General features: G+C 34.2%; 1 protein-coding gene across 1 annotated transcript in view; it reads right to left on the bottom strand.

The window, feature by feature from the left end:
- Positions 1 to 393: 393 nt before the first annotated feature.
- The window catches only part of LOC145672099 (uncharacterized), a 215,842-nt gene continuing 200,247 nt past the window's right edge, over positions 394 to 15,988 (bottom strand). The window contains exons 8-9 of the mRNA XM_081741367.1: positions 14,681 to 14,882; positions 394 to 2,334 (exon numbers count right to left, since the gene is read on the bottom strand). Coding sequence (XP_081597493.1) covers positions 2,291 to 2,334; positions 14,681 to 14,882 — 246 coding nt within the window. The 3' untranslated portion in view covers positions 394 to 2,290. The remainder of the gene's footprint in view (positions 2,335 to 14,680; positions 14,883 to 15,988) is intronic.

The raw sequence follows: 15,988 nt of genomic DNA, 5'->3' as shown, positions 1-15,988 counted from the left end.
AATATATGATATGACATAGGTAGCCTTAGTGGTTTGGAAATTTAGGATTAAGAGTATGTTACTTGTATGCACACGTATCCGTATATACGACTAGCAAGCTGATGACTTTACAAATACTTGCACACACACACGAATAAAAGAGAAAATTAGCTTGAACGAATTTTTATTTCCTGAATGTATGCTTACATATGTATGTAGTAAATGAAAGGATTTTTGGTAATATCAATTTTTATTTCATATAGCATGAATGCTTGAGCTAACAATACTGCGCATACATTTTAGAAATATAAAACATTTAATATTACAAGAGAAATATATATATATATATATATATATATATATATATATATATATATATATATATATATATATATATATATATGGCTAATAAAAACATTGAGAATATAGTCTTTTTGGTTATTTACTTTATTACATTTATTAACCCTAGGAACATAAAGGGGGCCTCGGAGGCACACAATTATTTTTGTTACATTTCTAATTACATAAAAAGACTGAAAAAATCATATTTTGAAGCTTGACCCCATTCATCATAAAACGTACTTGCTTAGTTTTTAGTGTTTTGCTTTTTATACTTATAAATAAAGAAAGTGCTGTTTACCTCAGTGGCCCCCTCCCCCTTGGTGCTAAGGGACTATTCATCGCATGCGCTAACTGCTTTATTCCAGCATTTGGTATTTATTTCATTTCCTTCTGAAAGAAAGTTAATTTTACAATATAAAAGGACACTCTGAGTTATTATTCTGGTGCCAACTGCACATTATAAAAATTTAGTATATTTATTTTTCCTAATTTAAATGGGTGATTCTATGTACTCTGCTAAATTTTGAGAAAGGGGTATCAATGCATCCTTGTCCTCTGAAAGGTACAAGGGCACATATTCTTAGCCATGTACATACAATGTGATAAAATAGGTTCAAAGAGAGTACATAAAGTCAAAAACCTGTTACTTATTTACTGTTCTGGCAACTTATACCCTTGAAATGGAAAGATTGTTACACTCAAACTTATAGAGTTGCATAAACTGGTCCTGAACAACTATCCCGCATTACAAAATGTAAGAGAGTGTGGTTATTTAGCCCTACCAAAATATAAGGCTGGGGCAACACACTTTGTGGGGAATGTACCTTATAGTGTGTGATACGATGTATACCTAGGTGGATTCTCGGGCCTCCTCAAATGTTTGACTGAGACTTTTCATTACTGAGACTTTTCTTCTTGTCTTCAGTTTCACACAATAAATACCAAGAAGGTATTTTTCATTAAAATTAGCAGTATAGTGGTGACTGATAATACCTATATGACAGAGATATACAAATAGGTAGATAGATATATAAACCAAACCACATGGCACAACAGCCCTAAGGGGCTACGGTCTGCCACGCGGTTTTTTGTGGGTGGCACGTGGTCAGCGTACCGCTATTCCCAGCTGCTTTGTGAGTATAGGTTTAGATCCAGGGTTGTCCGCGGTACTCATTTCTGGGGGTTGAGGAGGAAAGTTCTTTCTATTAGTCCTCCGAGAAACGAACCTAGGTCGCTCGATTAGCAGTCGGACTCTATACCGACTTACTACAGGCCAGCCCAGATAGAAATATAGATGTATGGATGGATGGACGGAAAGAATGTATAAATAGATAGGAAGATAGATCGATTAATTCAAATCATGAATTGTTTGCATATAATATATAAACATGGAGTAATGTAGAAACAGTGTGCTATATTATATATATGAGAGTCATTAAAAGAGACATAGAAACGCCTTTCCTGAGGATTTGATAATGCCTCTTAGTGTAACACGGCTAAAATATGTGTCTGATGATAAAATTGAAGCAAACGGACAGAAGGAACTGAAACGAGGAAGGTGCTTCATGTGCGACAGAAAGCAGGAAACAAAGTCAAAAGTTAAATGCAAACCTGTAAGCGATTGATATGTAGGAGATACAAAAAGATTGTAAGAGCTGTAAAATTTAAGAACTGTGCATAAAATCTGAATGAGAAAGGATAAATTGCGAAGAAGATATGTAATGAGACATACAATATACATAGTAACACAAAAATGTATTATTTTAACTTTGTTATGAAAGTAGTGTTCGGAGTTGCATGTATATCTTAACAGTATGTTATCAAGTCAAAATAGATTTATAGACGCTGTAACAGCAGTTGTGTAAAGAAAAAGCAGGCAATAAAAACAAATTTAATAAAATTTCTAATGGGGTCATTTGGGTATCCCAATTCATCCTTTATGACATGAATTTCAGCTTGGCTGTGCGAGCTAATATCCCCTCCAATATTTGTCATCTTCATCAAATTCAGCTCCTGAAATAACAATATATATTAAATAGTATTATATTTCAACAAACTCTAAATTCACATACATTTAAGGTTTCATAGTTTTAATTTAGGTAACTAATTATTCGCAGGCATAATACATCCTCTTATTGTAGTTTAAAACCAAGTCGGATTCAATATATGTGGTGACTACAGTATTAAGCCTAACAAAAGTTCGTAATCCTTGCATTTTGGACGTTTGATTAAATATGTCCGAATCGTGAATAACATATTTATTATACTGTATAAATAAAAATACCTTAAAACAAACTGAGTCAACCTAAGGTGTGTAATACTCAAAAATAAATAAAACAGTTTAAAAGTAATAATAATCAAACCTATTTCTTAGATGATACCACGTGTGATATTATAGAACACAACAAGGGAAAAAAAAAAACAAATTGAAGTGCCTTAAGGAATGGAAATACCAGCGGATGAGTTATGTAACCTTATTATTTATCCTTAAAGTTACAATACATATTACACTTAATATTAATTGCTGTGCTACATGGGTCATAGTTTTAACATTTTTATATGAGCATTATGTTCCCAAACTAGATATGTCAAGTATGTATGTTATTCATATCAATCCCAGGTTGACTGCCAAGGTGATTTGAGGGTACTGGTCCCAGGAGGCCATACATTTCTTCTCACCTTTGGGTCGATTTGGATAGTTATATCACATTTTTGTCGCAATATTTTTTTTCTCCCGAAAATGTACCACTGGGAGCCGAGCTCATGGTATCTCACAGTAGTTTGTGACAATGAGCATTATATATGATGCTCAAGAACCTGGATAATATAATAATTGTGACATCAAACATGAGCATCGTATATGGTGCTCAAGGCCCCACAGAGAAATAAGGTGACCACCACATATAATGCTCATGGCACTCAACCTGTAACACTTCTCAATATCTTGTGCATAGTTTACAAGGACAGCAAACTAATGTTACTTTTCCTAAAATTCACTTGCAGCACTAACACGTTTTACCAATCTACTCTAGAGCGCTTTAATCCGTCAGAAAAATGTCATTTAGTAATGGAGTCAAGTGTTCAGCTATACAAAATTTTAAAACCACTTGAAAAATATCTGCTACGAAGGACCGTTGTCATTTTCAAGAACCTGAGAGTAGCAAGAGGCAGATATGAGGAATTCAGAGCTTGAAAATCAGAATATCAAACCAATACAGGAGGATATTTCTTTTTAATAGCAGTACCCAATTTGCCAATTAGGTTTGCAAAATAAACACGTATATTTGACTTCCTCTGCTGGGGATAATCGATCAAAACAATTCAATCTGCAACATAAGATAGAGATTAAGTTTCCCTTTGATGCTTAGACCTTGAATTTCTTAGGGGGTGGAAGGTGAATACATTGCCAATCCTTGGTTTTGGCGTTTACCTCCAGAAAGTAACTGGTGAATACAAGTTTCATGCATTGTAGTAAGTATTATAAAATTATTCTTGGTTATCCTTGATTTCCGTAACATGTTCCGACATGGCATACAACGTATCCTCTTGAGCCGACCATCAACATTCTTTTGACCAACCGTTAAGAGACTTCTTTCAGTTATACGTGTTTATGAATAATTAAACGCACACTGCCAGATGAAGCGTCTTCTATGTGACGCTATGTGACGGACAGTTACTCGCTGGTCTTCCAGAATGACGGCTTGCATTATTATCATCATTTCTGGCAGAGAAAGTTGGACCACAACCATACTCGTTATGACATATCTATCGACTACATTTAAAAACAATTTTCTAGGTCATTTGCGGAACAAAAGTACCCACCATATCAGAACGGATGTCTGTCAATATTAGATTTATCTTAGTTAAATGTTTTACCACTAGCCGAAGCTCTGATTTTTAAAATATTTTCCAGTATGCCTAGAGTTCTAACTAATCACTGATATATGAAGAATATATATATATATATATATATATATATATATATATATATATATATTTATTTATTTATTTATTTATTAAATATTTTAGACCTTGTAGACATTACTCGAAAGGGTATATGATACCATGCCTCAAATTAGAAGTGATTGCCATAACTAAACGGAAGTCTGGGACTAATCCACTCTTAATAACTTAGACCGTTAATAAAACCAGTGAAGATAAGAGCAACGAAATCAAATGTTCGAATTGATAATAGTTTGTATTCATAAAGAGTACTTGAGGCAATCCAAATTACACATATAATCTAAAGAGTATTTATAGTTGTTTATAAAATTTAAAGATAATTTTCTCTTATCATTTCATTATATCAAATTTATGTTCATTTCCCATACTACAAGGAAGTTGCTACATTAAAACATCATATGTTCACATGAACACAGGTAACTATATAAAGTAATAAACTATATATATATATATATATATATATATACTTTTGCAATAGTAAAATCGTTGATCTATTAATATAAGTGATGCTATTTTGTTCCAATTTATAACTTGTCTTTAATGCCATAGCCATTAGGTTTTTAAACTTTTTTTAAAATTTCAGTTTCTGATTATGTATGAATGTGTAGTTTATATATATTCTCAATTATAAAAACATGTAGATGAATTGAAACAAGAGAGGCATTTTTCTTTAACAAAAACTATATATATTATATATAAACATTTATATACGTCATGTGAACCACGTTATTTCTTCTCTTGCAAACATTAATTGCATAAAACATTGAACTATGGATACTAAACTAATACAATCTAAAGTATATCTTAATTTTTCTATCATTAATGACTGTTTAAAGTATGTTTAATTATGTGTTAAAGGAAACATACATAACAATATACTGGACATTCTATGTATTGTAAGGATCCTCACCGTCAGCGCAAGCACATGTTAACACAACCTTTTCTACTATTTACAAACAGTACAAGCAGACGAAAAACTATAACTAGGAAGACAAGAATCCAAGACGATGGAGCCCGAGGAGAAACGAGCCACCAAGAGACCATCTATAAAAGCGAAGCTTAAAGAGGAACCAGCTACCAGTTTGACCGCTGATCAAATAACCTATACCCGCTCCCAAGGTCGCTTTGGACTAAGGAGTTCACCTATACCTAAACCCAAGGTTGTTTAGAACTAGGGATCCTAACCACAACTGTACCTCGCGAAGCTGCTTTAGGCTGAGAAGGTTTCCTGCTAGTATTCACCTGAAACGCTGCAGATGTTTTGGAGGCTGCTATGAGCAAAAGGGGCACCGTGCAAAACATCTTTCTCCTTCATCTTGGTCATTAATAGGGAAAGACATTATTAGATTACTCTTCGCAAATTCAAAGGTAACTCTACTTAGATTTTGTAATAATATTGGTGAAGAAAAAACAACCAGACCGTTACTCGCTGTATTTCAAACACATTACATGGTGATAGGTGCGAAAGTTTTGTACGGGTGCTCCTTTCAGTAACGGAATTCCAACTTTAAATTTGGCACAGAATAAATAAGTCAGTATCACTTTTCTCTACTTTTTCATTTTTCCTTTTTCTTCTTCTTCTAGTGAGATTTTGGCCAGGGACAAAGTCTGGTTCACAGACATGTAGAACTGGAGACAATAACAATGAAACTTTTGGGAATATGACGTAGGGCGCATCAAACATGACATTCAGCATGCCCCACCTGACTAAATATTCTGGTCACAAACTCGAAGATTTGGACAGATTTTTATGTTATACGACCACATGGTCACTATGGAGTCATGGTCGTCAGCGAAAAAAAGAAATATTGCCTATATACCTTCAAGATACCGCTTTGCATTTACTTTTACATCTAAAAAATCGAAAGCAATATGGGACACTAACCTATGGAAATCTTAAAGCTAAGCCAATACCATTGAGTATTAAGGGCAATAGGCAGTTGTTACGGGATGCATAGGAGGAGCAGAAAATACACCACTTATCATTACGTCTTCAGAGAGATTACCTCAATGGAATAGCACTCGAAAGATTTGAAACAGTAGAGGTGCTGCTAACCAGGTTAAATCAATTGGAATCCGAGAATGATTTACTAAGGAAAATGGATGGTGTAAAATTAGCACAGAAATCATATACAATATATGGCAAAAAATTCAGTACCATTCCCTCTTAATCCATCATATTTGTTACCAAACGATCCTAAAACGATATGTACAATTCAACAACTTACCAGCAAACATATTGTGTACAGAAACAACGAGCTGTACAGCCATTAGTTTATCATCCTGAACCTTCATACCAAGTTAGCAATTGTCAAACTAATCCTACAGGAGCATCATGTCAACCACCTATATCCAGTCACCAAAAGCAACATAAAGTTATCGAACTTAGGGACGTTCCCTAGCTCAAAAAATCCTCATCAATCTGATTTTTCTACTTTGACTAACCAAATGGCAGAACTTTCTCTAGTTCTTGGCTCAGTCCAGTTATAGGAATAAACCCAAGAACGGAAGACAGGGAAACAGGAAAGGAAAAAATTCAAAATGGCAGCAAAAGGGAAGAAAGAACAGGGACCACCGCAGAATCAACAAACACACCAGTAGAAGACCAAATACTAGTCTGTACGGTTTGTGCAGAGCGCGGTCACGGGGTTTCTATGTGTTTTAAACGACGAAAACACATAAGGTTGCCCTTAAAAAGGGACCCGATATTCAGAAACAATCAAATTCTAATACAAGCAATGTAGCAGTTAATAAGAAAGATTCACAGAATATCAACTATGAAATTCCTATTTGAGAACAACAGTTGGAAAATTCAACGGTCCAGCGAAAAAAACATTACATTGGAGAAGGAAATTAACGAGTCAATTTTGACTATTAGTACTCAAGTAGGACCACAAATAGCTATAGATGACACTGGTAGTACCGTCTCACTTTGGCCTTCGGAAAGTATACCTCCTGGTTCAGAATTACTTCCAACTGTTTAAAAAGGAATATCGGGAAAACAAATCTGTTTAAAACACATGGCTTTAGTTTCTTTTAAGATTGGCCAGACAACATTCAAGCACTATTTTCGCATCATAAATAACACTATGATGCCCATAATTTTAGGGTAGATTTCCTCCAGCCCGTATATGCCACTATTGATTTAAATAGAAATGTGATCTCTCTTTACAAAAAAACAAGAAAGACAATCCTGACAGAGAAACAGGAAAATTTGCTGTCAGCATTTCCAACTCGTACTATAGAACAATATCAGGAGAATTGTTTTTTCTTGGCTAAAACATAACAATTAATTCGGGTTCGCAATATTATCTTCCTGTAGTGACAAAGAAAAGTTGACGGTATGGAATCTTTTGTTATACCAATACTTCCTGGATTGCTCAAGAAGTACAGGTTACAAGCCATTGACCAGAACATTGATACCAATAATTTAGTTATATTGATCTCTAATCCTAACATCCGCAATACAACTTTACAAAAGAATACAACAGTTGGGACTCTTGAGGGAGGTCAAAATTTTTTCCTTACAACAGTAGAAACACCACTTCGCAACAATTGAAAATTCGCAACAGTGTCGTACAGATGAAGAAATTCAACAACGTTTAGAATACATAAAGACGTTTTACAAGAAAGATCGGTTTGGCGTAAATCCTGACTTAAATAAAGAACTAAAAGAAGCAATTTGCTATATAAACACAACGACGTTTTTTACATATACTCCTAAAGACATAGGATATTTCAGGGATACATTCATAAGATAAGAATTTGGAATTCAGCTGCATATCATGATTGTTCAGAACCAATCCCTATCCATATACGAGATCAAGTGCATAAGCCAATTCAGAAACTAATTAATGCTAAAATTATAAGACCTACTGACGAAGTTTGCTTTTAGCGGATTTTCACTATAGGATGTTCATAACTTGAAAAATTCCATTAACCTTCTTAAAGATCAGACAAACTATCTTTATTATCATCCTCCAAATTTCTATTATCCGTGACATTAGTGCTTCAATACGTGGATGCTAGAAGCAAATGACCTTAGCCCTTAAGAAAGCACTAACGACGAAACGTAGTAAAATCGATAGTGCATCGTTAGTATCTCTAGAAAACTCTATTAGTTTCTTTAGTGATTCGCTATTACTGTAGATATGACCAGTTTTATGTTACAAAGCTCCCATAAGAAATACATGGGCACATTTTCATTGTCTCAAACTTCCACCAAAGTCAAAAGCACTAATAATCTCTTCTAGTAAAATCGTTAGTGCTTCGTTAGTACTTCTTAGAGCATTAACTCCCAACATTAATGGTTCAATAATTTGAATGCCAGAAGGAAAAAACATTAGGAGGTCTAAATACAAATCAGTTTCCCGAGAAAGCACTAACGATGAAACCCAGTGCATCGGTCGTGCTTCTAGGAAACACGAATAGTTTCATTAGTGCTTCACTAGTAGTGTAGATATGGCAAGTTATATCATGAAGCTCCCTTAAAAATACATCGGGAATTTTTCATTGAGTCAAATTATCACCAAATTCAAAAGATCTCTTCTAGTGTAATCGGTAGTGTTAGCTTGTGCACCAATTCCGAACACTAGTGATTCTTGTCGGGAATGCTTTTGTGCGGAGAGGCTAGCCATAGCGTGTAGTTAGCTTCCCCTAAGTTTCACCTTTTAGCGTACATACAATTGAAGCACTAATATTAGGAGTTCTGCAATGAAACCTCTTAATGTAATAGTTACCATTACTCTATATATGTTCATTAGTAATTTTAAATTTGGCGGGAATTTTACAAAATGGAAAATGCCACTTGTCTAAATTTAGATTCGCACGGATCTGAATTAATACCAAAACAGTTCACATCTTTTGTGCTTCGTTCACTAAACACTAACATTAATGCTGTGAGAGTTTAGGAATTATTAGTGAATAGCTCTCGTGGGACTAAATTGAAATTTATTGAATTCTACAATAATTGTCGTACAAAGGTGGGATGAAGCTCAAAGGATAGTGTATCGTGATTGCTTGCCGAAACATAAAGCACTAACGTTAGTGCTATCATAGTTTAGGAGTTATAAGTGAATACCTCACTCGGGCTAATTTAGATTTATTGAATTTTACAATAATTGTTCCATACAGGTGCAGTAAACGTCAAAGGTTAGTGCATCGTTAGTGCTCCAAAAGACACTAAACATTAACGTTACTGCTATCGTAGTTTAGGACTTATTAATGAACAACTCGGGCGCGGCTAACTTTAAATCTTTCAATTTTCATACAATTTTACACTAATTGTCACACAGAAGTGAGACAAAGCCAGAGGTTGGTGCTCCATGAACTAAGCACTAACGTTAGTTCTATCTCAATTTAGGAGTTATTAATGAATAACTTGCGCAAGGCTAAATTTAAATTTATCGAATTTTACAATAATTGTCAATCAAAAGGTAGAGTAATCGCTAAATATTAGTGTTTTGTTAGTGCTCTAAAACATTATAAGCACTGACGATAACGATATCATACTTTAGGAGTTATTAGTGAATAACTCGAACGAAACTCAATTAAAATTTATTGAATTTTACACTAATTGTGTAAAAGTTGAAAAACCTGATTTTATCCCCGCCGAGTTATTTATTAATAACTTATAAACTGTGATGGCTCTGATGTTAGTGATTAGTGTATTATGGAGCACCAACAGTGCACTAAGCTTTGGTGGTTACCCACCTTTGTGGGAAAATTAGAGTAAAATTCGATAAATTTAAATTCAGTCCTGTCTGAAGTATTCATGAAAATACAACGACAGTGTTTAATGTTTTATAGAGCTCTAGCAATGCACTAAGCGCTAGTATTTGTCCCACTTTTGTGGGACAATTAGTGTAAAATTGTATAAGTGAAAAATCTAATGTAAATCTAAATTAGTGTAAAATGAATAGCCTCGCTTGAGTTATTCATTAACAACAACTAAAATGAGATAGTAACCGTTAGTACCTATTTTTCTTGACTGCTAAGGATGCGATAACCTTCAGCTTTTGTCCTCCTTTGTGAAACAATTAGAGTAAAACTCGATAATTTTAAATTAGATCCCTTCCCAGTTATTCATTGGGAACTCCTGAACTTATAACACTAACGTTAGTACTTTTGAGCTTTATGTAGCACTAACAATGCACTAATCTTTAGCGTTTGTCCTTTCTTTATGGGGAAATTAGTGTAAAATTTAGTATGTTTCAATTCTGTACCGTCCGTGTAATTCAATAATAACTCCTTAATTATGACAACACTAACGTTAGTCCTTATTGTGTAATGGAGGTCCAACAATGCACTGACTGCTGGTGTTTATCCTATTTCTATCTGTGTAAAATTCTACAAAAACTGGAAGATCTAAAGTTAGCCCCGCATGAGTTATTAATCAGTAACTTCCAAACTATGATGGCATTAACTTTAGAGCTTAAATAGCACTGCCGTTAGAACTTTCTGGAGTACTCACGATGTACAAAAATTCGACGTTTATTCTACCTTTGCGATACAATTAATGTAAAATTCGATAGATTTAAATTTAGTCCTGAGCGAGTTATGCACTTATAACTCTTAAATTATGTTATCACTAACCTGAGGACTGTTTCATAAACCTCTAACAATGCACTACCTGCTGGTGTTAATTCCATTTTTGTGGCACAATTACTATAAAATTGTGCGAAAGTTGAAAAATCTAAACTTAGAACTGCCCGAGTTATTCATGACTTTTAAAGTATCATGGTACTAAGGTAAGTGTTTAGTGCACTAATGTGCACTAAAGAAGTTATAATATGTAAAGGGTTTTAGTAGCATTTGCGAACCGTGCAGGGCTAACTTTAGGGACGTAGAATTTTTCATTTAACAAAATTTGGGTCAAATTTAAAAGCACTAATGACCATTATTGCAATGGTTACTACTACGTTAATAGATCTTATTGAAGAACTCCCAACATTAGTGATTGACGCTATAAAATAAAACTTAGGGGATGCTAATTACACGCTAGCTCTTCGCTGCAAAACATTCACATTGAAAAGCTCTAATATTCGGACTTGGTGCACTAGCAACCACTAACGATTGCACTGGAAGAAATTACTGCTTTTGAACTTGGCGATAATCTGAGCAGTAGAAAAAAATAACATGTTTTTCTTTTGGGAGTTTCGTGACATATAAATGACTATATCTACAGTAATAACGAAGCACTAACAAAACTATTGGCGCTTTTAGAAGCACTAACGATGTACTAAGAAATTATACTATTTTTTCGTTACTGCTTGAAGTGGGGCTCATATGGTAATTACTCCCTATCATTGGTTTGGCTCTAGATAATACACTAATGAAGCACTAACGTCATTGGTTTACGCACTAAGAAGCACTAATGATGCAATAATGATTACAATAGAAGAGATCATTAGTGCTTTTGAATTTGGCGGGAATTTGACGCAATGAGAAAATCTGCATGCATTTTATATGGGAGTTTTGTAACTTATAATTTGCTATATCTAAACTAATAGTGAAGCATTCACGAAACAATCAGTGTTTTCCAGATGCACTAACGATGCACTCAGGAAAAGCACTAATTTCTGCGTTAGTGTTTAAAGTGGGAATCAAGATCACGCTAACCACAAGTTTTCCACTTCTTACATTGACACTGATGAACAAACGTTAAGGGATGATGCAATAAGAAACACTAACGACGCACTAACGATTGCACTAGAAGAAGTCATTAGTGCTTTTGAATTTGCTGTGAATTTCACGCAATGGAAAATTCCCATGTATTTCTTAAGGGAGTTTTGTGACATATAATTGGCTATATCTACACGAATATTAAACATTTACGAAACTATTAGTAATTTCTAAAAGCACTAACGATGCAAAAACGAATAGCAGGAGTTTTTCATTAGTGCATAGTGTGGAGAGATCAGCGAGGACCATTGCTTTGGCTCTGAAACCTACGCTAATGAAACACTAACGTTAGCGGTTAGTACAGTAAGAAGCACTGAAGATGCACTAACGAATATCACTAATTATTTCGTTAGTCCTTAAAGTGGGGACCTGCGTCAATTTGAACCCTAAAGGTTTTTACTTGTTGCATTTACACTAACGAAGCACTAACGTTAAAGGTTGCTGCACTAAGTACCACTAACCATGCAGTAATGACTGACGCTAATTTTATCATTAGTGCTTAAGTGGAGACGCAAAGTTTATGTACGTGTAATTTCAACACCACTAACGAACAAATTGAAGCACGACCAAACACCAACGTAGCACTAAACGTAGCGTTCAATATAAAATTCTTTCTCAATTAGAGAAAAGAGCGGGGCCAGCTTGAAGCTAATTAATTTCGTTATAACGGCGTTATTTGAACAGCACTAACAGTGAAATTTGGGCACTATCCAGGACTAACGTACCAGAAACGAATAGCATTATTTTTTTCCGTCCAAAGTGGAGGGGCCAACCTTGACACTAATTAGTTCAATGAGAAACGAAGTTAATCATTTTCCTGTAATAAATACAAATATTAAAAATACTAATAGTAATGTAAGGAACAATAGATTTCCTATCAATAGCAATAATAACTCAAGTGAATCTATTTTTAATGGAAATTTTGATAACTCAAATTTCAGAAATAATTGTTACAATATATGTAATTATTTATGTAATTAAAGATCCGGTAACAATTACAGAAGTAACCGAAATATACAATGTAATGTTCAATAGAAATAATGAATTTCATAGGGGGCCGCGGTGGCTCAGTGGTAGAGCGTTCACCTCTGGTGCTAGGGTTCCCGGGTTCGATCCCAGCCCCCGCCAAGTGAACTTTGTGGTGGACAAACACCGTGTGCGTGGGTTTTCTCGGGGTTCTCCCACTTTCTTCATTCCACCATTTCATTCATTACTCATCATCACCGTCTCCTTTAGCCTAACCGGCATAACCGTGGGACGTAAAACTCAAAGATTTCATTTCATTTCAATGAATTTCATAGTATGCGGAATCCTAGGCAAGAATGTGACTCTGATAACTGTCGTAGTGGTAGATATATCCCAGTTCATATACAAAGAAACAATGCAGTATATAGTATACAAAATTCTAGCCACGACTGCGCTGTACAATGTGACATATATGAAGCTTTATTAACAATAATTGAAACTTTACATAACAATACTAGATACTAGATATGGCTGGCGTGGAACGGATTAAAAGCGTGTCGGCAACCTTAATCTTATTTTTATAAGAATGATTGTTTATACTCTTATAATAATACGTAAAATTCTTAGTTAATATTTTTTGAAAATAAAATATTTGCCCACCGTAAAACGTGTATTTCAAAACCTTATTTATGTACTAAAGAAATTAATCCAAAATCATTTTAATTATATGGCATTAAAACCGGAATACCTTTAAGTTAACGTAATGTTGATGAGTTAAAAAATGGTGTCGTACTCAGAATGCCAAATGGAAGTGGTTACGTACTGCTAAAACTGTAGTATCTTGAATTGTATTATCTAGACATAATCTCGGCAATATTGTGTCAGATACCAAGGGCGCCGATTTCTCTGTAAATTTGGGGTCCCATGAATATGCAGAAAGCATATATGAGGACTTTGAAACAAATTGCATTCAAATTATGCCAAATATTGTAAATTTACAAGTACATTAAGGGGGTTCACATGAGCTTTCGAGGCCCGGGCCTCCTCGGCCCTCCGGGAAAGACGCCCTTGTCAGATCCGGCCAGTTAATTGTGATTAAGAAAATTTCCTACTCAATGATTTTTCAACCGTAAGGAGGGAGTAGGTATCTTACATATTGTGACGCATGTGTGTGCGGGAAAACGCGAATTATTATTAATTGCAAAGTTATGATTAAATTTTTCAGTTTGCATCTATTTATATTCATTCTTATTATTGATTTGTGTAGTTTCAAAAAAAAAGTTTTCTTTTACCTTATTTATGTTTCTGCCCGAACAACAACATGTACAATGTTAATTGTAGGTTGCATACTAATGGCATAGTATAGTTATGTACGCTCTTTCAAGATTTGGTTTGTGGAGGAAGAGCATGTGGCTCACACCACATATATTCCACATAATTCAATGTTTCATATTACCTCGGTACTCAAAGGGACGATAAACTCAAAACTAACATTAACAGATTCAATTAACTTGTGCGACGAAAATTAGAATCGGATTATTATATATCTACCATCATATTGCATACTATTCATTTCACTGTATATTTGAGTGTGATATCGAAATATTTTGTGGTTATTTGCATGCATAATTTTAGTATTAATATATATATATATATATATATATATATATATATATATATATATATATATATATATATATAGAGAGAGAGAGAGAGAGAGAGAGAGAGAGAGAAGTATTTAATTTACCTGACTTAAGCTGGACAAAATATCTACTTCTCAAAACACCAATGCTGTATTTGTTCACATGGAATGTGTTATTGGGTTTTCTTGTCAGAGAAACAAGACTATTGTTTCTATCAACATACCAATTCACAGTAATATTTCCACCGCGAATAAAAGTTAGTTGAACCGATGTGTGACGTGTATGCTTTTGCAAGTTTTCCTTTATCTGAAAATATTTATAGAAATATATTTTAATCTCATTGCTTACATAATAACAGTTTTTTGTACACTAAATTCCAATAATTAACTATAACTTTGATCTGGGAATTCAGCTAACTCTCATATAACACTAAAAGATATCACCGTAACATAAATGCCTTATGCACTTAAATCATTATGGATTGTTATTGCGAAACTTAATGTTATGAAAGTCAAACTAGCTGGTGAAAAAAATCCGATTATACTAAATGTATATACCGTTTTCTTTTTATGTTTATAACTATAATATTTATCATTATATAAAAATAGAAGTGAGCGACTCATAATCACTCAGGCAATACTACTAGTAGTCAGGACATTTTTAAAGAAAATATTTAATATAGGGATTTATATAAGTATTTAAGTATATAAAATAACGATATACGTATTTTAGTTTTTTTTTTAATATTTGGCTGTTATGGCTGTGATGAACATTTTATAATTTTCTTCTCTACACTAAAATAGGTGTCATAAAAATAGGCTGAACGTCGCAAAACGAATTTTTTGAATATTCTAAACACTACCTCATAGATGAAAGTTTTGTTCCTCCATTAAGTGCGACAAAGACATTGAATCTGGAGGCGTACTTGGTAACTTCGGGACCAAAGGAACGGCAGCTGAACTTACTACGCAACTAGTATTGAGTAATTTGTTGGTCATGTGCGTACTTACGCTTCTGCTGAACAGACTGCCACCTGGGAGCGTAGATGCTCCATGTAGCATGAACTGCACGTATATCAGGACATGTATACGAACCATTGTTGGTGGAAGTTGGTATCGAGCCACGAACAAAACACACCAGAAGTTTGTGCTTTGCTATGATTCCACCAGGGTTTACAATTGGATAAGAAAAAAGAGAGTAGTTTCAAATTTCGAGAAATTGACCCGGGAGCACATTCTAAGGAAGCTCGGAGTTGAAAAGAGTGTAAGCCATGTGCAAAAAGGCTATACGTTTTGTCACAAAACTGTACGGAAAATAGTGAGTCGATAATTGTCAAACACCAAACGGTGACTTGTGTGTCAAGAACAATTTTATTATACATCACAACTTTAACAACGAATTATCAATAATGA

The sequence above is a fragment of the Thermobia domestica genome, chromosome 15 (genome assembly GCF_964235325.1).
Source record: "Thermobia domestica chromosome 15, izTheDome1.hap1.1, whole genome shotgun sequence".
Lineage (NCBI taxonomy): Eukaryota > Metazoa > Arthropoda > Insecta > Zygentoma > Lepismatidae > Thermobia > Thermobia domestica.
This window is presented reverse-complemented; position numbering and strand designations above follow the sequence as displayed.